Genomic DNA, 24771 nt, shown 5'->3' with positions numbered 1-24771 from the left:
GAAATGCTTCTAAGAAGCCAAAAATAATGAGTTTTCTGGTGCTTCCTCATGTCTAGTGATTTTCAGTTATGACAGAACTTATGGTTCAGTGTTCAAGAACAAAATTAAAACAACAAAAAATCCTTTGGAGGTTAGTTGTCATTTCTCTTACTGATAGTGTTGGCAGAGCATAGAGAACAGCTGAAAGCTTCATCAGAACTATCAGCTTATGGGTGAATTCCTCCTGAGTGTATCAGTGTACAAATGAAATGGGAAGAAATAGGATTGGCAGTGGTGTTCCTTTGGTTTTGGATGTGACAGCTTGACGGTGTCTCCTTCAGTTTCTGCTCCACTAAAACAGCTGCTGACAAGTGAGCACCTTGTCAATGCCACCCTGCTTCAGCATTTCATGCTGTGGATAGATGATGGTCTCTGTGAGAAGAACGGGGCAGTCAAAACCTGCTGGACTGCATTTGGGAATTTTTTATTAGTGCCTGTGAAAACTTCCAGAGAGTCTCTTCATTTTGTGCCCTTACTGCAGTATTTATCAAGGAGAAATAAACCCCTTTTTCAAAGGCCAACACAAGTTCTGAGTCTAGAATGCTTGGGATCTGTTTTTCTATCACCGGTCTTCTCCGTTGTGAAAGAATTGTGGGGTCAGTGGTAAGCAGAGGGTGCAAGGGATGCAAGGGATCTGATGCAGGTTTTTTTCTTTAAGTAGCTTAATATTCCTCTTCGAGATGGGAACACAGTCACAATGTCTGCTTAGAGAAAAACTTGCACAGAAAGATCAAGGCCTCTCTGTTAACTTTCTGGGTGATGTATTACTGATCTCCACAAGAAGCTGGTGCACTAAATCTCAGCTGTGCTTCCACGTTCAGCTGTCTCTAAAGTCCTGAAAAGCATTAAAATGCGTAACAGCAGTGTTTAGCTTTGGTGCTCATTAGAGCAGCACAGAACTAATAGTAATATTGTTGTAACTTGACAAAGCCATCTAAATCCATGCATGTTTTCTTGTGAAAGCTTCCTAAACATGCTGCTAAATCCCCTAAAAAGCTACTAAACGGCTTTGGCAACCATTAGCAGAGCATAAGCGAGGGAACTCCTTTCAGTAAGTGAACAAACAGAGAAAATATGCTGAATAGCCGGACAAATGTGTTTCAGTTGGCTCTTTCATTTACAGATATAAGGGAGCAGTCAATATCAATCACTGTTTTCCCTGTTGCACTGGAAATCACAATATCTCTTTTCATTCCACAAGCTCCTTTCACCACAGTAATGTGTCTTTAGAGTGACACTGGCATCAGTCTGTTTCCGCTGTCTGAAGTCCAGAGAGCTTAAAAACACATTGCAGGGTATGAGACCTTAACCTTCCTCCCCTTCCACACACCCCTCTCCTCTGAGCCTCCTTTTGGAATTAATTGTTTTTATTTCTTTCCCAGTGCAAGGCTGGGAAAGAAAAGTGCCCGCAGAGCCTGGGAATATCTGCTCTTGTACTTTGGGGATGGAAAAATGTATCGCTGGTGGTTGGGATTTGAATTTATCAGGTGTTGTGGGGAGTTTAACACAAGGTAATATGATTAGCGAGTTAATTTGCAGCATGCTGTAATGTGAAATGTAATGTAACTGTGGTTTGAAGTTTGAGCTACATCCTGTTTTTTGGATGTCCTAATTGCCCACAACCTGATTTATTTAAAAAAAAATTTAAAAGTTGGAAAAACTCTACTTGTGATTATTTGGCATTTGGAGTTATTTGATGTTCTTGGGTTCTCTTTCTTCAAGTAATGTAAATAATAATAATAATAATAATAATAATAATAATAATAATAATGCTGTATGGTTGGTTTTTTATTGTTTCTTTGCAGATAACAGCAGTGTGCAGAGAAGCAGCCCTTCTAGCTCTTCAGGAAGACATCCATGCCAAATCTATCGCAGGCCGGCACTTCCGGAGCGCGCTGACGGTCGTGAGCCCGAGGATTCCCGACTCCTTAATCCAGTTTTATGCAGATTACCAGCAGCAAAGTGGACTGCACGCGCTCTGAAAGGCAAATTAATACATACCTCATTCACTGTGTGAATGGCAGATTTCCTTTGTGAAGCTGTCAGAAGCCAAAGAGTTTTGTACTGTGAGCGAGTGGAGTGTCTGGAGTTAACTGAATGCAGAATTGCTGTAATAAAAGTCCCTGTGGAAGTTTTGAGTGTTATAGACATTGTCCTAAACTTTAAGTTTTACCATTTCAGTGGTATTATCTGCCTTTTAGAGGTAGTCAGATATCTGGCTTAAGTCAGTTTATCTCAGCTGTATATCCATGTATCAAAAAATCCCCAAAAGATCAAATTCTGAATTTTGGTGGATTCTTGGCCCTAAAGAGAGAAGCAACAAATGCTATTATTGCCTTGATTTGTTCCTGCCTCAACCACAGTTTGGTGCCAGGGACCATCCCAGTGAGTGGCCTCATTACAAAAAGTGCTTAAAATTATTGTGAATTTTTTGATTTATGATATTCAGCAAAGCTGCCAGACATGCTTTCTGAGATAAAGCCAAGGCATCCTGATTCATTACAGCCGAACATTTATCTTTGGTCTTCACCAGCTCCTTTTTAGACATGCTAGCAGGTAGGCACCTTAAAAAACTGTCCAGCCCTTCACCAACCTGAACCCACTACCAGGTGTCAGCAAAAATTTCTTCTTGTTGATGTTTGTTTCCAACAAAATGAGTGAGAATGTTGATAAAATAGATTATTTAAAGCTGGCTGCTTAAAATCCATAATGAACCCTAATTAATGGATGAGAAAACTTCCTTGCAAAAACTGTTATAAATGACCACAAAATACTTCAGGGACAGATAAAATCTCTTCAGGTTGTTTCTTTGTTATATCGACTGTTGAAATGATGACAAGTCCTTGTGGGCTCTCTGCTGTTGCACTCGGGATGAAATGCAGTTAAGCAAACTAATATTCAGCTTTCTTCCCCACAACAGAAAGGCTGAGCTTTTCTAGTCCAGACATAAAGAGTTGAGGGAAAGGTAAACCAAAAGCAACACAAACTTCAACAGAAAGGTAATTTCTTCACCTTGATTATGGTTTTGCTTTCTTTACTTAGTTCCACACTGTACACATTTTGTAGCTTTTAAACAGAAATCTACTATTTTTAAATGACAGTTTTTTTATTACTCTCATTCTAACCCATTGTTGCTGTAATTAGCATTTAATTTTATTATTGCTGTAGAAGATTAGAGGATGAGGAAAAGGGGGTCCTTTACTTAGTTCAGCTGATGTGTATAAGGTTTTTTCTTTTTTTCATTGTTTGACTTTTTAATAGTCCAACAGACAGAGAGAATTAAGAAAATTATAAACTGGAAGAGTTGCCTTGGGGATCAAGACTGCATCTGAAACTACTTTATCCTTCTTTTCTAAATTCTGCATACTCCGGCTCAGAGCTCAGGATGTGAACCATTCATCATAACCATTAAATTTTTGAGGTTTCCAGAAATTAAATGCCATACCTTTATCCCCTGGCACTTCACTCCAGTGTCTGCTCCTGAAGAGAGGAAAGAGAGACTGCCAATAATGAATTCTGTTTGTGATTTTGTAGCCTAAAAATAACACTATGTGCTGCTCCAGATGAGTGTTAAAACTAGATGGCCATTCCTTGGGAAGTGCTCAGGTTTATTGGGAACATGCACCAAGGAGTGAATGTGAACGGAGAAACTACAAGAGAGGCAGGTAGGAGCTGGCTGTCCTGTCCCTTTGTGGAACCCTGCTGCCATCAGAGGGAAATTTTGCACATTGAATTTTAGGACACTAGGAGAGAATGCTGGCCCATGTCTGCTGTTTCTGCCTTGGGAAAAAACCCATCCCTGCAAACATTTATCCTTGTACCTGTATGGTGCCACATTTATCCACAGGGCACCAAATCTCTGGATAAACACCCATATGCCTGAAGTGATTTTAAATGTAAGAAGCTCCCCTTTTTATCCTTGGGTTTGTGGAATTTGATTTTTTTTTTTTAAAGTTAAATATTATTTAAAAAATAAGCAATGACAAATTTGTGAAGTCCCCAGGAGGTATCTGTTGCTCCTAGAAAATTTTGTTTGGAACATTTTGCCAGTATGGTGATTTCCTGTCTCTTTCATAAAGAAAGATCACTTCTACTGTGGATGAGCAAATTGAAACCCTGGTATCAGATTTCCAGAAAATTACAAAAAATTTGGTTTTGCTCAAAACACAGGGGCAGTATAGCCCTTTCATAATCCAACTTGCTGAGAGCTGTTGCACCCTGAGCCTCTTGTTGGAACTTACTGATGAGGGCACTGTAGGACAGAGCACTCTAGGAGCATCTCCTGTCATTTACAGGAGCAAGTTTTTGTTCAGAGCTGACTCCTCACAACATGTTTTGCTGAACACCTCGTGCCTTGGCACCCACTCAAATCTCTTGCAGTGTGAGCCCATAAAAGCCTGAACACCTCTGTGTTGCAGAGCAACTGAAAGATAGAGGCACTCTGTCTTCTGCTGGGTTTTGTTGTGTTTCCATGAGATATAATTTTAATAAAAGGATTGAGGCTCAGTGAATTTCAACAGAGAAGAATCGGAGAAGAATATCTCTGTCCCATCCTCTCTCTTTGACTGCTTAGACTTCCTAGGCTTACTTCTTTAAGTTTTATAGAAACACAGTCTTCTTTCTGCCTGCTCCTATCTTTTGGAGATGTTTTTTGGCCCAAACACTGCTGGAGTCTCAGAATGATTAACATTAAATCAACTTTTCAACGTTTCAGGCACACTTTGTTTAAATACAAAATCTACCTTTTTTCCTCCAATAACAACCTCTTGCAAAATGGTATAAAATGTATTTTGACAGTTTGGCTAGAAATAACCAGGAGAATACTTATGATAAAAACACAGAATTGTCTTCACTTAACGTGAAAAAAAGTTCAGTCCTGTGTTCTAGCTAATTAATAAAACAGATTTGCACTGCAAGTATGATATACAGTTCTTAATCCTAGAAGAAAGAAAGAGGTTTGTTGTGGATAATTTTCCTTCAGCCTTAAATGAGAGCAGAACATAAGCTTTACCAAGCTCAGGTGCAAGGACAAACATGAGAGACAGAATAAAGATAATTTATTTCAAAGCTGGGTATTCAAAATAATTGAATTTAGACTTTTCAACCCTTTAAAAATTATGTCCTTAAAGCTGATTTTTGTGGATTCTGTATCCTGGCTCTTTCCTTTCAGCTTCTTTACTCATTTTGAATGTCAAAGTGTGGTGACTCCCCTCTGGAAGCTGGACACATGCCAAACAATGCTCCAGGAACTGAGCATCCATGGAAGGCTGGGAGTGATGTTTCCTGGTGAAGCAGGAGTCTGATTCTGCTGATGGGGTGTGGAGAGGGGAAAAGTGGAAGTCAAATGTGGTGTTTTGCCCTGTAGTGCCCAGGAAGATGAAGTTCAGTGATGGACACAGGTTGGTGGGCAGGAGAACTGTCTCTGCTTATTGTGGTCAGGGCTGTGAGGAGCCTGACCCTGAAGGGTTTTGGTTGTTTCTGGCTCTGCTAGAGAAAGCAGCTGATGTATGGGTGAAACACAACTGCCAGCACAAGAAATGCTGGTGTCCAGGGGTAATGGTATCCTAGTATGTAGTGAAAGAATTTGGGAGGAGTTAGACCTCAAAGATGAAGAGTCACCCGCTGGAAGGTGTTATAACCTTGGTGAAAGGCCCTGAAAGAATTAGTAAAAAGCAGGCACAAAGAACTTGCCTTGCTTCCTGTAATCCCAAAGTTGGGATAAAACCAACTGTGCTTCCATTCCGACTCCTGAGCCTTGGGATTTCTCCTGTGCTGATGCAGTCTGGGGCATAGGAAGTGGTTTGCAGTGGGGGCAGAGTTACATTTGGAAAATCAGTTTTACATTGGGACTTTTTTGTATTTAATATTGTTGCTGCAGTTGTAGTGAATTCCAGTAATTTTTATCTCCTAGGAGCCCCAAAATCTTTTGTTGATAAGTTTTTTTACTTGCATGGAAGACAATACCAAAGGTGACATTAATGTGTGCAGTTCAATAAGGAGCTTTTCCAAGGTAGTAGGTGCAAAAGGCAGAATTTCTGCTGTGGCTGGGCATGTTTTGCCCATTTGGTAGGCCAGCATCAGGAAGACAAATATTTCAGCTGAAACCTCCTCCTGATCTTGGAGTTTGTATCTGCTTCTTCTGCAAGTGTACCTCCTCTGCTGGAAACTTCACTGAGTGTTTTCACTAGGGCTTTATGTGTTCTGTGTTAAACATTTTAAATGGTGTCATTCTTCCATGCAGACTTAAATCCAACAGCTCCAGAGCCCTTACAGAGAAGGAGATGTGTGTTTTCTCTGTTAACTGGCCTGCCAAGGACAGGAGGGATGAGGGGGGGAGAGCCCCTCTCTGTGTTTGCGTGGCAGGACTCCAGCGAGAGCACAGGTGCTGCAAGAGACGGCAATGGCAACCAGATGACATTCCTTCCCCTTGGACTAGCGTGGAGCCATTGCTCAAACTGATTGTGTGCCCAGCAGCTGGACTGGATGATCTTAACGGTTCATTTCCAACCTAATGATTCTGTGATACCCTTCCAGCAAAACTGGAGGCTAGCCCGTTGTCTGTGTGTGCCTGTGTAAAACCCATGGCATTAAAGCTTGAGTTCCTCTGACTAAAAGATTAGGGGAGTGGAATCACACTTGGAAACCACTGGGAAGATACTAGAAGGTAGTCCAGGCAGTGATTTATCCCAGCTGAGAAGTGAATTACCTTTCTGGAGTTGGTGATGGGGCAGCTGATGTCAGTAGAGGCCCTCAGCACTTACCTTGAGAAAATGCCTTGAGATAGATGGAAGGAATTGAGAGCAGCAACCCTAGACATATTGAGAAAAATATTTTATCAACTTGTGCAAATATATCCTGTTTGCCTAAATGGTTCTGGAAATGCTGCCGGTCTCTTCCTCTTATGCCTGTGTGTGTGGCATTAACCATGCACCCCAGGGATTTTTTTTTTCTCTCTTTTGAGGAGAGAAACACTGAGGAGTTTTCACATCTCTGTTTGGTAAAATGGCTCTGCCATCAGCCAAGTGTGGAAAGGGCTTTGATAATGTTCAAGGTGAAACACTTGTCAGCTCTCACTTTATCCAGGAACGGATTATCTGGGCTGTGGAATAATGAGGTCATGTCTTTCCTCCACACCGCTGGCAGGAGCTTCGGATTTCACACAGGGGCAGCTGCCTACACCAAGCCTGCTCTACTTAATGCCTTTAAAGCTACCCTGCTTCCCTGTCAGCGAGTTCTCCCCAAACTGAGGGTGTGAAATGTGCTCACACAGCCTCCTTTGCAGGGTCTGTGAGTGAGCTCCTGGCGCTTGGATTGCTGTCCTGTCCCAGAGTTGGGTGGCTGGGATACAGGACCACAGGACATCAGAAGCACAGTGACCTGTGCATTGGTACTACACCTAAAGTACAGGAATGTGGAATTGGATTTGCGGGTGGGTGGACCACAGCCATGCAGCTCTTTCCAGGTGTCCCATCAGCAGCTTACAGTCTAAATCTGCAGCTTTAATGCAGAGCTGTGGCAGTGAGAGTGGCCATGGACATGAGAGATCCCTAAAGCACACAAGTTGTGGTTGTTAAAGCCTTTGGGTGCTTAAGTAGATTAGCACACAAACAAATCCTTTAATATTCTGGAATGCTTCCTCATCACCTAAGTAGGGATTATTCCACCAAGCCTTCTGCCTAGTGAAAAGTCTGCCTTTCAGATAGCTGTGCTCCTTAATGATGAGACGAGGTTTAAAAAAAAAAGGAAAATCTGAGAGCATATCAAAAGTGTCTGTGTGGATTTCAAGAAAAGCACAAAAAGAGCTGTTAAAAATATTCAAGACCCTGTGAAAACTGAGGGTGCTGCAGTGCAGACAGTAGCATATGTAGGATTCCACACTGCAAAAGTTGCTACAATTTTATCCTTAAGATTTGTTTTATGGAACTCACTACCACTTTATGTACAACTGTGTGACACAGCTCACCCACCGCTTTCTTCTTAGCGCTGTGAAAATCTTGGTTAAACTGTCAGCTTTCTATCTGAAACACACAGAAACAACCAGTTACCTTGGTCTGATTCCACTTCCAGGCTTTCATCATCTGCAATTTTGGTAAAAAGCTGCTTTTGTTAATGTGTAATGCCTCATAGTAACCGGTTACACTTTTACTACAAAGGGGTGTTTTATTTTCCCGAGGGATGAATAGTAATCAAGGATCAGCTGGTAGTGCCAAGTGCCCTGATAACACAATTGGCTGCATACAGCTTTGTTAGGCCCCTTCCTGCACTGGCTGGCTGGGGAGACTTTAAGAGAAGATGTTGGGAGAGCTGTTCTTTACCTACTTGGCTGTTGGGGAGCTGAATTTTGGGATCACTTTGTCTGCTGGGTGAAGAGGTAAGAACTGGCCTTGGAGCACATGAAGCCCTTACTGATTCAGGACAGTGAGGGGAAGGTGGGAGAGGGGATAGATGGAGAAAATGCTTGAAAATAAACATGTGAATTAGAAATGTTACCCTGGAATTCATCACTGACTGATTTTTGTGGACATGCGTGGGGGTTGATGGAGTTGGAAGGAGACAGAAATTGAGATGGAGTTGGAAGGAGACAGAAATTGAGAATACTGATTCTAATCAGAGTAGGGGCTGATTTGTGCTATTTTGATGCTGATTTAGGTGAGCTGAAGAAGGGCTACAATCACCCTAGCCTGTGGTAGGAAGTGTCTCCCTGCTAAGCACAAAGTGGAGTCTGGTTTTGATCTCATTAACCCCATCAGCACTGGAGTGGCAGGTGTGTTTCTGGAGCTTGACTCATTCAGACACTTGAGGTGCATAGAAGGTGGCAGAGATTACTTCAGAACCAGAAAGGTAAGACACAGATCTTCCTCTTCTGATTTTTTTCAGAAATTTAGGGTCCAGTAAAGGTATCAAGAGAGAGGAGGGAGATCTTCCCCTTTTCTCAATGAGAAGAGGAAAAGTTGGGGGAATAAAAATTTGAGGAGAAGTGGGAATTTCTGAACTCCACAGAAAAAACAATGAGATGGAGAAGAAGGAAAACCCACACCAATAATAACAGGAAGAGCATCTTGGAGACAGCTTTGCACAAAGGTGGGCTTTATATCTTGCAGTCAGTTCTATTAGGATGTGACTTAGCCCAAGTTTTGAGAATACTCAATATTCTTAATAAGTGCCCTGTGATTTTAAGCTGGATTTATCCTGCTGGATTGTCTTGGGAGGAAGGGTCACAGCCACAGTAGTTGAGCCCAAGCTGTGCAGACTAATGTGAGACTTCTGATTTAAAAACAGGACACAGAAGCAAATTTCTGTGTTAGCTCTAAAATTCCATTGTTCCATCAATTAAGGACACCCCCCCTCATGACTTTGATAGTAGAGTGTGTGTGGAAGGAAAATAATGGTGGTTGTGACTTGCTGAGCCCCTCCAGTTGTAACACACGTGTCCTATCTTAAGTGAGAGCTGGAAACAAAATTCCCATCATAACCTCAGGTTTTTAATCTCTGCAGAATATAATGAACTATTTTGAAAGGGTGGTTGGAGGGTTAAGCTAGGAGGGACAAACTGGTAGTGTAATAACATCTATATTAAAAATAAAAAAAAAACCCAACCAACCAACACAGATGTAATGTATTATATAATCTCTGTTAAACTTGCTCTGGGAAACCCTCCAAGAGCCAGTGTCAGTCTCCATTTTGTACAAGTCTGTACATAACCTTTGTAAGAATTTGTGTGAAGTTGGGTGGGGAAACAGAGAAACACAAAGTAAGAACAGAATGTAGCCTGGCCAAAGGCTTTCTGCAACAGCGCATTCGGAGCAGGGACACAGGCAGGTTTGCTCCTTCCTGAGCCTTTCCCACCAAGCCACCCCCTCAGCACAGGAGCTGTCAGCCTCTCTTAGTTGCTTACAGATACAGCAATTAATTTAATCACTGCTAATAAGTAATGTATATAATAAGATATGGGCCATGCCACAGGGCTGTTTGTTTTCCAGGATCTTGGTCACTGCCTGTCTCAGCATAGGTGGTGTTCACTTACCTTCCAGCAGAGAATAACTTGGAACAAAGTGCTTTCAAGCATGGTGTTTGATACAGGGGGAAAGCTACTGAAAACAGAGGAACTATAGTGATAAATCCCCTTGTGAAATGTGAAAGAACCTTTTTACACTTCTCTGACAAAACATCAGTCTGACTGTATCAATCTACTCCTGCTGAGCTCTTGTCAGCTTCTGTCCTTTCCACTTTCCTCCTTCCCTGGAACTACTGTCCTAGTCAGCTCTTCTTGTGACACCTTTGGAAGTCATCTCTTTTAACAGAGGTGTTGTTGTGCTGCTTCATTCCCATTCCCTGCCAGGAAGGATTGTTTTCCTCTACACAATTCAGCAGAGCCGCCACTGGCACTGAAAATATTGATGATGTGGAGGTGATTTGGAGCATGGCAAGTTTCCTCAAACAAACAAATAATGCAGTTATATTCATGGGCTTTGGCTGAGCTATTCTGTCATGAAATACACTGAGAAAATATTTTTTCAGTCTTTTTAAATTTTAGTCTGAAACCTAAGTTTAAAACAGAGCTGATGGACCAACTATCTCCTGTCTAGGCTACCTTTAACTGCAACAGTAGGGCTAGTTTAGCTGTTCCTCAAGGAGCAGACAGGGAATAATTCCACATTTACTACATTCTCACATTAACTTTGAATCTTTATAAACACGAGCTAGGATATATATTGGTATCCTAATACCCAGCATGTGGAAAGAGGGATGTGATTTAGAAAATGCATGCCTTGGAAGTTCTCAGCATCTCATCTTGGTTTTCCTGACATGATCCTTCCTTTCAACCTCTCTTTTCTTTGCCCAGAGAGGTCAGACAGTAGGAATTGTCCCTTCCTGCCTTAGAAAGAGCTCTGAGCAAATCATTCTTTCTGTGTCTTTCTAAGAAGTGCTGAGCACTTTTGTTTTATAGCGATTGGCACCCTGGAAAATTTAAGTCTGCAGGAGCTAATGAATCTACAGAAGTGTTTGTAATTGACTCTAAGTTGTTGTTTTTTCATGTGGCAAGTTTTAAAAAAAAACAGCAGATGGTTTTGAAAGGTAATTCTTGACATCAGTCCAGCTCCAAAAGTGTTGTTTTCCATTTGCTTCCCATGTTTCACACTGTTGGTGTGTGATGAAATATGAGTAGTGCTACTGCTGAGCTGCTGTGCTCTTGTAGGCTTGTGGTGAGAGATTTTTTCCATGTCTTTTCAACCATAAAAGAGTAAAAGAACGGTGTGGTGTTGGTTTGTTTGTTTTTCCCCCTGTACAACACCTGTAGCAAAGACTCAAAGAATATTGTAACATATATTGAATACTGATCTTAGGTGCATAAAGGTTTAAGTTTTCTGAAAATGGGACATTTGGAGGAGAATTAGAAAAGCCATGTTGCTTTGCTATGAGAACAGAGTGGTGTGTAAGTTCTAACAGATTGATGTTTAGGTTTTGATAACTGCCCTCTGCAGAGCTGAAATCCAGCCAGGTGGTGACAGCTATTTCACTACTCTGAGAGGTATGGATATAAATAATAGCTGAGCAGTTGACCTCAATATCTGCTGGAGCTGAAGATGACCTTTCTTGAATACTCTGAGGTCTCTGTCTGGCCTTCCATGTAGAAAAGACTAGAACCCACTAGGGAATTGTTGTCAGGGATTTTCTTTTTTTCTTTTGTTTAATAAACAGGGAATTGCTGCAAACACCGAGTTCAGCCAGGCAATGATGTCCACAGTTCTAAGCTAATATAAAATGTGTATTTTTCAACTGGGCACACTTGTCATTCTTATCTTTATTCAGATGCTTCTTTTAGGCTGGATTATACTGTTCAAAATATGGAAAGATTGCTGTAGGCAATAGTGCAATCCCTCCTTGGGAATGCTTTGATATTACAGTACTGCTCCAAGAAATGTCACCTTGCAGCAGCATCACTGCAGTGTTTTGGGCAGGCTAATTTAGGAGGAAATTCCATTTTCTGCATACATTTCAAAACTAATGAACGTGGGAGGCAACAGAGACAGATCCTAACTAGGCTTTGAGATACTTTAAACAGGGTATGTTTCAGTAATAGATGTGGTTATTGTAGATGGGAATTCTCTGGCTTCTCAAGGACAGCATGTTTAATTGATCAGGGAAAGAAACAAGCATCACAGGAGTGGTTTCAAAAGAAAGAGTTGTGGAGGGAATCTAAAAGAGGGACCACCCCCCCAACACACACAAACACAGAGTTTCTGGTGTCACAACCTCCCTGTGCTGAGTGTGTGTCTGTACATGTCCTCCTGGGTGGGAGCCAGCAGGAGAGAGGCACTTCAGGCTTTCTCCATGGCTTGTGTGGAACTAGAGCAGCCTGTCTCCCACCCCGATGGAAATGAGGGGGGTTTTCATCAGCAACATGACAGTATGTGCAGGGGCATGTGTGTTTTCTGTTATTACTGTCAAGCGTTTTCCCAGTCCTTTTTGGTGGGAGAAATCTGACTTTTTCAACCCAAAGGCTCTTATGGGATAATATTTTTCACACTATGTCCAAAATGCCAAAGTTTCCTGACTTCCTCGATCTTAAAGGGAACCAAGGTTAACTTTGATTTCCCCAGGAACAGAATCCAGCCCTTGACACTGAATATTCCTTGACAGGTCATTGTTACTACGGAACAAAATTCCAAGATGTGCCTGACAAGCTCTTCTAGAGTACAACAAACCACATCAAACATGCAGGGGGGGTCTTGGCACTTTATACTTGAACTGCCAATTGCAGAATCTGTCAGAGGAGAAAGACCCAGAAAATGGGAAAAGGATGAAAAAACAGAGGTTAATAGCAAATTATATTTCATCACTCTCTTGTTGGGATGTGGGAAAGTGACATCACTGTTGTCTTGTAGATTTGTGGCAAGAGATTTATGTTTTCAGAAATAGAAGAGTATTTGTTTTTTTCTCTGAGAAGTTAGAAGTGGGTGATGCTGTGGCCAGAAATCTGTGTGGCTCCTGTGACACGTTCCTTTACCTGTAGCAAATTTCTGGTGGGAAAGCAGTGACAGCTTCTGAGATATCTGAGAACTGAGATACACATTTTCTTAGCACCATTTGGTACCACACAAGTGTATGAAGGCTCAGAGGAAGAAGTTGCCATAAAAAAAATTGCCAGTCGGAAACTTCTCTTCAAGAGATTCATGGAAGAACTTCCTCCCTGTTAAATCTCACTAAAATGCCTTTCAATGATAAAGCAGAACCAAGAACATGACACAGACATGAAGCTACTGCTTCCCCACAGAAGCTGCTGCAGCCACAGAGGGAACCTAAACTTTGGTTGTTGACACACTGTTCTCAAGAACGACAAGAGAGATTGTGTTCATTAGGCCAACCCCATCATTCTTGCTAAAAGCAGGCTCAGGTTTCCATGTATATTTTCAAATCAAATTAGAAACACTGCTCCTGAGACCTCCTTCAGCTGACAGTGACGGATTGCACAACCTGATAAACAGGAGGCATTCCTGGAGCTGTGCTAACACCCGAGTCGCCACAAGTGCTTAGATAATAAAAACATGCACAGAGCCATGTATTTAAATTAGCAGAAAGCTTCTCCTCTTCCCCCATTAAAGCAGCCTACTCCTGGGGAGCAGCAACTTCTCCAGCAGAAATAGGAATTGTGTCTGTGCAAGGAATTGTGTCTCAGTGGAATGGAAGGGGCAGTTTGCTCAGCACTAGGATACGAGACAAGGATTTGCATATAATTTATGGTAGATGAGAGTAAATTATTATTGGCATTCAGTAATAATGACAGTTTTCCTTTTTTCACAAAGCTGTTTATACAGGCAGATGAAGTCAATTAGCTAAAATAGTTAACAGTTAATAAAAAGCAAGGGAAATATGGTCAGTAGCTTAGCAGAATACCTTGTGCACATGCAGACAACCCATGTAGCAGCTACACATGAAGGCTAGAGGGGCAGTTGTCCAAGGAAGATTTAAGTTGTTCAGAAAACAGTAACTATGGGTACCTGAGGAGAGGTGTAGAGGTGCTAGTTGCCTGTATGTCAGAGGAGTGGTGGAAAATGAAGAGACTTGCTGTGGCCTATCCTTAGGAGAGTGAAGTTCTGCCTGTGGTTACCCAAGGAAAATGCTGGTTTCTTTGATACAATGCAGGAGATGGGGAAGGGAAAGTGTGTTCTCAGACTCTCAGCCTATTTTACAGACCTTGGCATTTTCGTCCTATTTAATTTGGGCACAGACTAAACCCCTCTCTCTGCAGCATTTGCCGAGATGCTTTGATTCCACATTCAAATGTTCATGAGGCAGGTTCACGTCGAGGTTCGTCCCTTTGTTCTTGGAGGTTTGCCCGGCTGCTGCCTTTTACTGTCTCCTCTGCCTCTAAGAAAAGCTGATGTTATCTCCCGAAGTGAAAACTACAGGTTCTATTTGTAACTGAGGATTTCCTGTGTGCCTTTCCCCAGCCCGTGCAGTGACGGCAAGAGACTGGCACATGGGCTGAGTGTCTCCAGAGAGCTTTGAGAACAGCCCCTGCACAGGAGCTGAAGAAATCCCCAGCCACCCGTGCCTTTGATCTCAGATAAAGGTCAACCTGTCTGGTAGAAAGTGTGATGGGAAATGCTACCACATCAGCCTTTGCTTTCTCTTCCTTACCCTGAAATGATTCACTGTACGTGTCAGGGTATGCCTTCACCACAGCAGCCATGGTGTTTGGCTCTTGGGAGCAGCTTTATTCATCTCATGCACCAGCATAAGCCAGGGCCAGCAAGATTTCATGAGAGCTGCTGAGAAACTTGTTATTACAGCAGTGTTCCATAGCCTTTGTTGGTTTGTTGGAGAGTTTTTAAATCATGGAATCATTTAAGCTGGAAAAAAACCTTTAAGGTCATTGAGTCCAGCCATCAACCCAGCGTTGCCAAATCACCAGTAGACCAGTCCCTAAGTGCCACATCTACACATCTTTTAAATCCATCCAGGGCTGGTGACTCAGCCAGTGACCTGGGCAGCCTGTTCCAGTGCCTTCAGTGAAGAAATTTTTCCTGATCCCCAATCTAAATCTCCACTGGTGCAACTTGAGGCCATTTCCTCTTGCCTTGTAGTATATATAGGCCTAGTGGTGTGTTAAAAAGTTAGTTATGCTGGTCTTGTCCCAACAAGCACTGAGAGTTTCTGAGACTGTTCAAGCACTGACAACTACAAAGTTCCACCTGACACAAACTCAAAGCTGCTGACACACAAAGCTTGGGGAGCTGTAGGTTCCAGTCAGTTCTCCTGACACCACCTCTGCAAGATCATCTCTGGCGAGGGAAGTACCTGACCTACACACGCTACAGGTAAGACTGGCACAACAATTTGGTTCATAATTTTGTTGTAAATGCTAATGGAGGGGGGTGTTTAAATTCCTCTGTAACCTGAGAAATGTTGTTGCAGCTGTGAAGATTGGTTAGGAAGTGACAAGTAACATGCATAAAGGGAAACATTTCCCCTGCTGAGTCTCCTCAAAGCCATGTTGGCTTTGTGACTGCGGATGAGTGTGTGTCTTCCTTCTGGACTGGGATTTGTGCCTTAGCAAGGGCTAAGAGATGCTGCTTAGGGAGAAACAGAATAATATTCCCAGGGGGAATGCACCATGGAAATAGTTGTTCCTGATAGTGGGAGGATCACAGTTTATCTGGTGCATCTTTACAAAAGTCAGTTAAGTCACCTAGAGATAAAAGTTACTTCTAGGTGTATTAGGAAGAAAAACAAAAAGCTAAGGATGGATTGTGCTTTTGTTCTGTCCAGTGCACCTTCTGGCACTCAGGCTGCTGTGAGGGAGAAGTAGCATCTGACTGCAGAAGGTGGGGATTATCTCCAGTACCCGATCCTCAAAGTGAAAGTGGAAGGAGGGATTGGATCACTGCTCTTGGCCATCATTCAGTCCCTCGAGCCCCTTCTGGCAGGTTTTTCTGAAGGATTTCCTTCAGGCACAGAGGGCTGGTCTCTATTGACTTGGTGTCAGCTGAGCCACCTCTAGATGATGGTTTGGAGATAGAAAATTATTTGGTTGCATCAGATTCCTGCCTGTGCATCAATCCTCAAATTTAGGCCATGTTAGGATGTAGCCATAGGTGCCAGTTCATTCTCCAGAATGTTGCTCTCCTTTTTCTAATCAGAACTTCTCACTGCTATAATTTCTAGGAATAATCTAGTGAGATGGACTTGTGCGAGGTGCAGGAATGTTTGCTTGAGCCTGTGGAGAGCCTTTGGATATTGCTGGAGGGTTTTCCCTTCTTTCAGTGAAGTACTAATTCAAGTGCCAGGTGATAGTGAACACCTGCCAGTCCTCTTGGTTATTTGACTGACCCATTTAAGTCTGGTATTATGTTTCTAAAATCAAGCTTTTACACTTGGCATAGGTTTTTTAAGGTGGTACTGGCTTTAGAGATGTGAAAGGAGAGGCGTTGAGGTGTTTTCATGGTCATGTCCTAGGAAAAATGTTTATGGACTTCTGTGAGAACTGAGCCCTGCTACCTACAAACTGCACCACTAAGACTACTCTGCAGGAGTAATGGTTTTTAAAATTTTTTGTAGTAATTTTGGTTCTTTAGTTGGATTTTTTGTTCTTGTCAGACATAAGCTTTTGTAACTCTTTATAAAGTTTTTAGATGGATTTCACTGAAAATGATGTTGTACTTTGTGCTCAAGGTGTGCCTGAAGATGCGTTTGGTGAACAACCACATTTTCTAAATCCATATTAATGGATAAATCAAATATTGATTTGGAATACTTTTATTCCACACCAAGGATTTTTATGCTATTGTTTGTCCTTTGAGCCTCTGTCACTGGAGAATGGTATTTATGGTTTGTCTGTGTCTGCAATCTGTTAATTACAAACTCAGAAGTATTAGGAGTCACACTACCACTAGTACTATATTCTAGTATTCAGTACAGAACCTCTAATGCATGCAAATTTTATTTCATATAGAAATAGGTGGTTCAGGTAAAGGTTGTGCATAATGATGAAAATTTCAAAAATGAAATGAAAGCTTAGTGAAGTTTAATGAAAAACCACTGTGCTGCTTCCACAAGTGTGAGCTGGGTGTGCAGACTGTCACAGAGTACCACCTTTGTGGTACAATCCTGTTTGTAGGGATTGTTTGCTTTTGGATGTATGTTCCTGCTAAGCAGCTCCACATATCCTTAGCACATACTTCTTTTCTTTGGGGCAAAAGGTGGGAGAAGTTTTGTTTTTGGTTTTTTGTTTTGGTTTTTTTTTTTTTTTTTGGTGAAAGAGATTGTTAGTATGGTTCAGATAAACTTAAGGCTGAGTGGTGTTTAGCCAAGTACTGGAAGTCTCAACTATTCCAATACCTTACATGTTGTTATGAGAATTTGGATGTGCTTCATATCACTTTCCTGTTCTTTTGGTGGCCTAAATACTCTAAAATATTCTAAATATTAGAATACTCACTGAGAAAAACCAAACCCCCAAAAATCTTACGTCAAATGTAATATCTGGCCATAAAACTACTGACTTGGAAAGCATCCCTGTATCTCCTTGGCATCATGGCAGGGATGCAGTCGTGACCTTTAGATCGGACCTTGCCGAGGCAGGGCTGGAAAGGTGGGAGACAAGACAGCCAGGTCGATAACCAGTATCATCTCTGCTGCAGTGACAGCCGATGGGAAGAGCCTCTTCCTCTCTCATGGCAGGATGGCGAGAGGGAGTGCTTTTCTCGGGTCCTCAGCCGCCTCTGCAATAGCCTGAAAGAAGCAGAAAATACCTTGTGAATATAAACGAAGGGCTGTTCCACCTGGCTTGAAGGGCGCAGACGGCAAAACGCAGAGAGGAATCTCTCTGTAACTCTGTCAGAGGAGCGTGGCAGAACTTCAGCCCTTCAGCAGAGCCCTGTGCCCGCCGGTGCCGCGGCAGCTCCGTGAGCTCTGCCCGCCCGGCCGAGCGCAGGCGGGGGCAGCGTGTGCGAGCCGGGCAGCTCCGAGCTCCGCCGGGCCGAGCCCGCGGGGCGCTCCCTCTGCCGGCGGGGCCTCGGGGCCGGGAGGAGCCGCGGCCGCGGGACAGCGCGGGGCCGGGGCCGGAGAGGGGCAGGTCTTCCCTCCTTCCCTCCTCAATTCCCTCCCTTCTTCTGTCCCTGGCGGCCCGCGGGAGCGGCTCCCGGCGGGAGGGCGGGGAATCCACGCCGGGATTTCGGAGGCACACTGACATCAGGGGGGCGCGGCCGGCGGCGGGCGGGGGCTGCGCGCTGAAAGGCGGCGAGGCGCGGCCCGAGTCACTCCGGAACGGCGGCGGGGCAGCGCGGAGCGGCTGCCGGCACTGCCCGGGCTGGATCCGCGCCGCCAATGTGCCGCGGGAGGCGGGCGCTCACCCCGGCCCTAGGTAAGCCCGGGCGGCGCTCGCCGCGCCGCACACCCACCTCCCGCCGGGTCAGGTGCGGGCGGGCGGCCGGGGCTCCCCGCGCCGCGCTGGGGGCGGCCGCGCTGCGAGGCGTGCGGGAGGTGCGGGCGAGCCGCGCTCGCTGCTCCGCGGGGCACCGGGCGGGAGAACCGGGGCTCGGCTCCCCGGGCCGGCAGCGCTGAGTTGGGCGCGATTCGCTGCTCACAGAGAAGCTCCGGGTCGGTACTCGCCCGTCCCGCCCGACGCGGGGTCTCCGGCGCGTCGGAGCTCTGCGCGACCCTCTCGAGCCTGCGGAGACCTCGGTGCCAGACTGCGGCGTGCGGGGTCGCCCCTCCCCGCCGCGTCCTGCCCCTGCCCCGAGCCTGTCACTCGGCCCCCGGCAGCGACAGCCAGCACATGGCTGTGTGCGGCGAGCTCGCAGGGCCATTGCATTGCGCTGCCTCTGGCTTCGTTCGCAGTTCGCTGTGTTCTGCCTGGAGAGCCAGAGCCGCTTCTTGATCGCTTTAGAAAGAAAATAAAAAATCAAAACGAAATAAAAGCGAAAACCCAACCGAATCTTTCGCACCAGAGGTTGTGGTTGCACTTTGCCAGACGGGACTTGCGGCAAGGACCATGCGGTGAAGCCGAGCGCCGGAGCGGGACCGCAGCCCTGCACTCTGCGATCGCAAAGGGAAATAACAAACAACCGGAGCAGGAGCCGCGCACCCGCCGCCTCTTCACAGAGACCAGCATCGCAACAGCCCCGCTGCCTGCCGCAGCCTGCAGCCGCCTGAGGCTCCATCCAGATACTCCGCTTTGCAGGAAGGGCTGGATTTGCTCCCCGTCGCCTCCGGACCGAGAGAGCCGTGGCCGAAGGAGAGCGCCGCTTCCACGGGCGGCCGGGGCCGCTGCATGCTGACCCCGGGAGAGGGGAGCTGAGGTGGGCAGGAGAGCGGGGCTCTTCTCTGCTGGCCTAGTAGGACGTGGAGATCGGCGAGCGAGGGCTGCGCGGGGACTAGGAGCGCAGCCCGCCGGCCCTCCCCTCCCCGGGGGCCGGGAGAGCGAGGAGCCGAGGCCCCGCCGCCCCCCGCCCGCTGGATTTGCCGTTCCCGGTGGCTCCCTGCACACCCGTAAGTTGGGACCCGCCGTGCACTCACTCGCGGGGCCGGCGCTGCCGCAGCGAGCAGGTGCCGCGGGGCGCTGCGGCGCCCGCCCGGTGAGGGGCGGCCCCGACCACCCTCCCACCGTCCCCCTCCCGGAATGGAGGCACCGGGCTGCTGCGGGAAGGTTTACTGGGGATCGTGGCCGGCTGCGAACGAGCAGAACGTCAAAAACATCCCCCAGACGCTCCTCGCAGGTGGGGGCTGGAGGGGCTGAGGCGGAGGGTGCCGAGCCGCAGCGCGGGGCTGAGCGGCCGCTCGGCTGCCGCTTTAAGCGCCAGGTAATCTGCTCTCCCGAGGCAGCGCCGGGCTAAGATCTGCCTTCCTCTGGGGAAGAGAGAGAGAAGGAGAGAAAGAAAGGGAAAAAAAAACAACAACTATGTTTTCATTCATAACTTTTTTTTCTTCCCCTTTTCCCCTCCTCTTCCTTCCTCTCCGTCAGCGCCGTGATCCGCTCCGCTCCGCTCGGGGCGCAGAGGGCGCCGCGCCGCCGCCGCCCGCCCGGGGCTGCGGGGAGCGGGGCGGAGCAGGGCGGGACGGGGGCGCTGGCGGCGTGTCCGAGCGGGTGTGGAGAAGGGGAGGGAAGCGGGGAGGGGGAGCGCAGCCCCGGGTGCAGAACCGTGAGGGCTCTCGCCGCCTGCATCGTACGTTATTTTATTATTTTGTTTTACTAATTTTTCTTTTATTGTCCGGGGGGAGAAGCAGTTTACGAGCGATCTGCGCGGGGGTGGAGGTGGCTGTTCAACTCTCGCCCCGGTCTGCAGCTGGGCTTGTCAGTCTGCGCCGCGTTGATGTTGCGCTTTCCCCCCAAAGATGGCACTGGACGTCTTTGCATTTTCTTGGGATATTGTTTTTCATCCCCTAGGGAGCCCAGCTCCTGACTGGTACAGCTGTAAATCTTTCCCTTTTCGCATTCATTCAGCCTTGGTCTGTTGTGGATTTGTATTCAGTGCTCATGAAGAAGGCTGCTTCTTGTGTGGGGTAGGAGGAAATTCTTTGCTGGAGGGTGGTGAGGCACTGGCACAGGAAAAGGCTGTGAATGCCCCATCCCTGGAAGTGTCCAAGGCCAGGTTGGATGGAGCTCTGAGCCACCTGGTCTAGTGGAAGGTGTCCCTGCCCATGCCCAGGAGCTTTGGGACTGCAGAGTCTTTTAAGTCCCTTCCAACCAAGCCATTCTGTGATTCTGTTCTGTGAATTAGAAGTGAGAGTGTTTGGTTTTTCTGTTTAATCTGGTGACCACAAAGCCCACACAGGTGATGTCAGATGTAAAATGAAATCTTTTGACTACTGGATGAGGACAAAGACTTCGTGTCACGGCACAAGCTGTCACTTTCTGCTTATGGTGACTGCCTGCTAGAACAAACATTTCCTCTTCTTGTTCTTTCGGTGCCTTTTTCTCTCTGGAGCGGGGAACAGCTCCATGCTGGCTGTGGTCTGGATATACAAGACACTTTCATAGCATTATTGGATGAGTTTTTGAAATGCTTGCTAGCACTTACCTTTCTCTGCTTTCAGGTAAACACTTATGGCGTCCCAAGGGGGAGTGAAAAGGGACTTTTCCTTTGACTGACAGTAAAGAAAAGCAGCTTGTTGTCTTGGTTCCCTGCATAAATGTGGCACTTGGATGCTCAGTTCCAATTCTGTGTAGGTGCAGAACTCACTGCAGTTTTCTCTGCGTTGCAGCCTTCCCGTCTCTAGCTAGGCAGGATGGAAATGTGTAACATCTCTACTATTCTCCTACTGCTTAAAAGATAGACAAACAGATGTTCTGTTTATTTGAGAAGCTTTTAGTCTGTCTTGTGAAAATGGATTTGTTCTCTGGGTTTTGAGGTTGTTGTTGAGGGGTTTTTATCTGCTTTTAACATTCTAATGAATGCTCAGGTGCCTTTTGTTTGACACCTAGTTCATCTAAGCCTTTTCTACTCCATTTTTCTTTCACACTCTGGCCTGTGGTCAGGAAATATTTGAAAACAGGTTGTTTGCACCCTTGCTTTAATTTTATAAAGGAGTGTATTAGATGTGTAGGCTGAGTTACTTTCTCACAGAAAATGTCTTGGCCACTTGACAGCACTTAGTTCAGGACTCTGTAATGCACATACGTCACTTTAAGAGGGAGACTTTCCAAATGCGCTAGGAAGAAAATCTGTGGAGCTTTCTGATGCTGCGGATTCAGGCAGAAGAGTGAGAACTGGGCTCGTTCCTCGCTCTGCCATACGAAACATGAACGTAGTGGTGTTCTTGGCCGTTTCCAGCTCAGTGTCAGGGGCATTCGGAATTGCTGTTGCTAGAGACAGATGTTGAGTTCAGTAGCAAGGGAGAGGCACTTCCCATGACTTGCCAAGAAAGCATACAAGTTAATACTGGATTTTTATTTTTTAATTTTTTTTTTTTTTAATGGCATGGGGTCTCCTTTGCATTCCTCATCTATGATGCCATACGCAGACTCTCCCCATTACTGGACTTTGGCCAGATCCTCAGCGCTGCTGTAATCCCCTGCTGAAAGTGATCAGTACCAGGTGGCTGCGGCAGTTTGGGCTTTGCCAGAGCATTTCTGTTTTCAGAAAGTATCCGGTGCTTTATCCCTCCGCTGCCCTTGATCTCCTGTGTGTATATGTACACACGCAGTGTTTATTTACACCTTCTGTCTCTTTCCTTATTTCAGGATTTCAGATGCATGCCAGGTTCCTGCTGAATGCCAGCAGCAGAGATCACTACAGATGGAGCCCCAAAGTCAGCACGGCAGCGGCGGCTCCCTGGTGGTGATTCAGCAGCCCTCCCTGGACAGCCGGCAGCGCTTGGACTATGACAGGGACAGCCAGCCCACGACCATCTTGTCACTGGACCAGATCAAGGCCATCAGGGGCAGCAACGAATACACCGAGGGGCCATCGGTGGTGAAAAAGTCGGGTCCGCGGACGGCGCCGAGGCAGGAGAAGCATGAGAGGACTCACGAGATTATACCGATTAATGTGAATAATAACTACGAGCACAGGCCCGGCCACGCGGGGCACGTGGCGCATCAGCATAACGCCAGGGCTCCCGTCCTGAGCCGATCGACCAGCACGGGCAGCGCGGCCAGCTCCGGCAGCAACAGCAGCGCCTCCTCGGAGCAAGGGCTGCTGGGGCGCTCGCCGCCCTCCCGGCCGGGCTCCGGCCACAGATCCGACCGGACGATCCGGGCGCAGCCCAAGCAGTCGGCGCTGATCGCGGACGATCTGAAGGGGCCTTTGAAAGAGGACTTGACGCAGCACAAGTTCATCTGCGAGCAGTGCGGGAAGTGCAAGTGCGGGGAGTGCACGGCGCCGCGGGCCCTGCCCTCCTGCCTGGCCTGCAACCGGCAGTGCCTCTGCTCGGCCGAGAGCATGGTGGAGTACGGCACCTGCATGTGCCTGGTCAAAGGGATCTTCTACCACTGTTCCAACGACGATGAAGGGGACTCGTATGCGGATAATCCCTGCTCCTGCTCCCAGTCACACTGCTGTTCTAGGTACCTGTGCATGGGAGCCATGTCCTTGTTCCTGCCTTGCTTGCTCTGCTACCCTCCGGCCAAAGGATGCCTAAAACTCTGCCGGGGGTGCTACGACCGCGTCAATCGTCCGGGGTGCCGGTGCAAGAACTCCAACACGGTCTATTGTAAACTGGAGAGCTGCCCCTCCCGGGGTCAGGGCAAGCCCTCATGATTTTGGGAGGGAGGTTTACTTCCTCCAACTTCAGTTTTTCAGGTTGTAGCTGATTTTTTTTCCCCCTCCCCCCATCTTTTATTCTTCCTCTACTCCTCTCCCATTTTGGGAGGACTGTTGCTTTCCTTTCCTTTCTGTCTGCCCAACATCAGACACATGCATTCATCCCCTTGCATCTTTGCTCTTCTCCTACTGACTTGGCTGAGTGTGGAGCGTTTCACGCAGTCGCTGCTGTTCTTTGGTAAGTGTGGACCTGGGTTCTGCACCTGCCGCTCGTTCAGGCAGGGTCTTTGAGTTTGTAACTGAACCACTCCTGAAAGAGACAGTGAGGGCTCACTGGGCTCTTGAAGCTTCTTGCTCTGTGAATATCTTCCCAAAGATTTTTTTTTTCTGTGTTTTTTTGGGTTTTTTTGGTGGTTTTTTTTTTTTGTTTTTTTTTTTTGTTTTTTTTTTGTTCTCAGCAAGTTATGGTTTTTTCTCCTTAACCTCCTGAGTGCCAAGGGAGAATAACTTTCCTGGATTGTGAAATAACTTTTTGTGTGTGTTCTTTCTGGAGAGGGATGTAAAATAAAGGCTTCACCAAATGAAAGGCCTGACTCTTCTATAAGCAGCCTGCTTCTTTTTGCATCTTTTTTTTTTCCCTCTCTTTTTCTCTTAACTTTTGGAACATTCTCAGACCTGAGAATTGCCCTGCCTCCTGTTTTTGTTTTTGTTTTTTACATTTTCAGTGTAACTTCATTTTTTGCTACCCTATGTAGATCTTCACATTGGAGACATCGTGGCTGCAACATACTCATTTGTCATTTGTTTCTTTTGCTGTTCAGTCTTTGAAGGATATTGCTTACTCCACCCTCCTAATCCAGTTTTTATAGTCTGTCAGTATCAGTTGATATTAAAGTTGGTGGTGTTCATATATCCAAACAGCCTTCAGGTGTCATTGAGTCACCTAAATTTTCTTGAATTCTTCAAGTCTCTTGTGATTCTTTGGCTTAGTGAGTTTAGCTCTGCTCTGTACTTTATAATTTTATTCTGTCCCTGTTTTATTGCCTTAGCCACAGATTGTGGTCCTTTTTTGTATATTTTATGTATAAAACACAAAGTTGAATCCCAACTATTTTTAAGACAAAAGTCTGTTAAAACTTTTTTATTGTAAAGAATATTTATTATGTGAATCTCTATTATTTTATGATATTTATTTCAAAAGACTTCAAAAATGTACTCATGTCTGAATATAACAAAATATCAATACTTAACGAAATAAGGATGACACGAAGAAAGTACATATGTTAACTATAATGCAGAAAATATATTAATTAATGAAAATGCCTCTGGAGTTCTTTTGTTACAGCGACAGGTTTTGAGCTACGTGTGTGTATTGCTGGGCTGTTCCTCCTTCAGACTGTCAGGTGGCAAATAACCTCCTGTTAATACTTCAAAGCCACTAGTCTGTGCTCTAGTTTAGTTTACCTAGTTTTAAGTTTAAGCCAACTATATATCAAATAAGAGATGTTTAATACAATTGAATCTG

At 45.7% G+C, this 24771-nt stretch overlaps 2 protein-coding genes across 13 annotated transcripts in view; both read left to right on the top strand.

Moving 5' to 3' along the window:
* Window positions 1-2170, top strand: part of AFG2A (AAA ATPase AFG2A) — a 159914-nt gene extending 157744 nt beyond the window's left edge. For 4 of the 5 annotated variants that reach the window (XR_014955228.1, XR_014955227.1, XM_085579312.1 and 1 more), the window contains one exon: window positions 1845-2170. Coding sequence is in view for 2 of the 5 variants with exons in the window: in XM_085579312.1 (XP_085435438.1) it covers window positions 1845-2021 (177 nt within the window). In the remaining 3 variants the exon portion in view is untranslated. The remainder of the gene's footprint in view (window positions 1-1844) is intronic. The other variant, XR_014955224.1, reaches the window with a different exon arrangement.
* Window positions 2171-5463: 3293 nt separating this feature from the next.
* SPRY1 (sprouty RTK signaling antagonist 1) lies at window positions 5464-24566 on the top strand. Of its 8 annotated transcripts, none has more exons than XM_085579319.1 (2): window positions 5464-8880; window positions 22226-24566. In XM_085579319.1, exon 2 carries the CDS (start codon window positions 22281-22283, stop codon window positions 23241-23243), a length of 963 nt encoding a protein of 320 aa, XP_085435445.1. In that variant the 5' UTR covers window positions 5464-8880; window positions 22226-22280; the 3' UTR covers window positions 23244-24566. The 8 variants fall into 8 exon arrangements, with proteins under 8 accessions (XP_085435445.1, XP_021410593.1, XP_085435447.1 ...); XM_021554918.3 differs by lacking the exon at window positions 5464-8880 and adding an exon at window positions 18302-18406; XM_085579321.1 differs by lacking the exon at window positions 5464-8880 and adding an exon at window positions 19210-19343.
* Window positions 24567-24771: the final 205 nt, after the last annotated feature.

This window comes from Lonchura striata, chromosome 4 (genome assembly GCF_050655825.1).
Source record: "Lonchura striata isolate lonStrDom1 chromosome 4, ASM5065582v1, whole genome shotgun sequence".
NCBI classification, from domain to species: Eukaryota; Metazoa; Chordata; class Aves; order Passeriformes; family Estrildidae; genus Lonchura; species Lonchura striata.
This window is presented reverse-complemented; position numbering and strand designations above follow the sequence as displayed.

Excerpts from the sequence above, each read along its gene's own strand:
- SPRY1 (XM_085579318.1), top strand. The coding sequence starts at position 21,188 with ATGCTCAGTTCCAATTCTGT. Across the intron at positions 21,208-22,225 it reads ATGCTCAGTTCCAATTCTGT|GATTTCAGATGCATGCCAGG; the intron begins GTAGGTGCAGAA and ends TCCTTATTTCAG.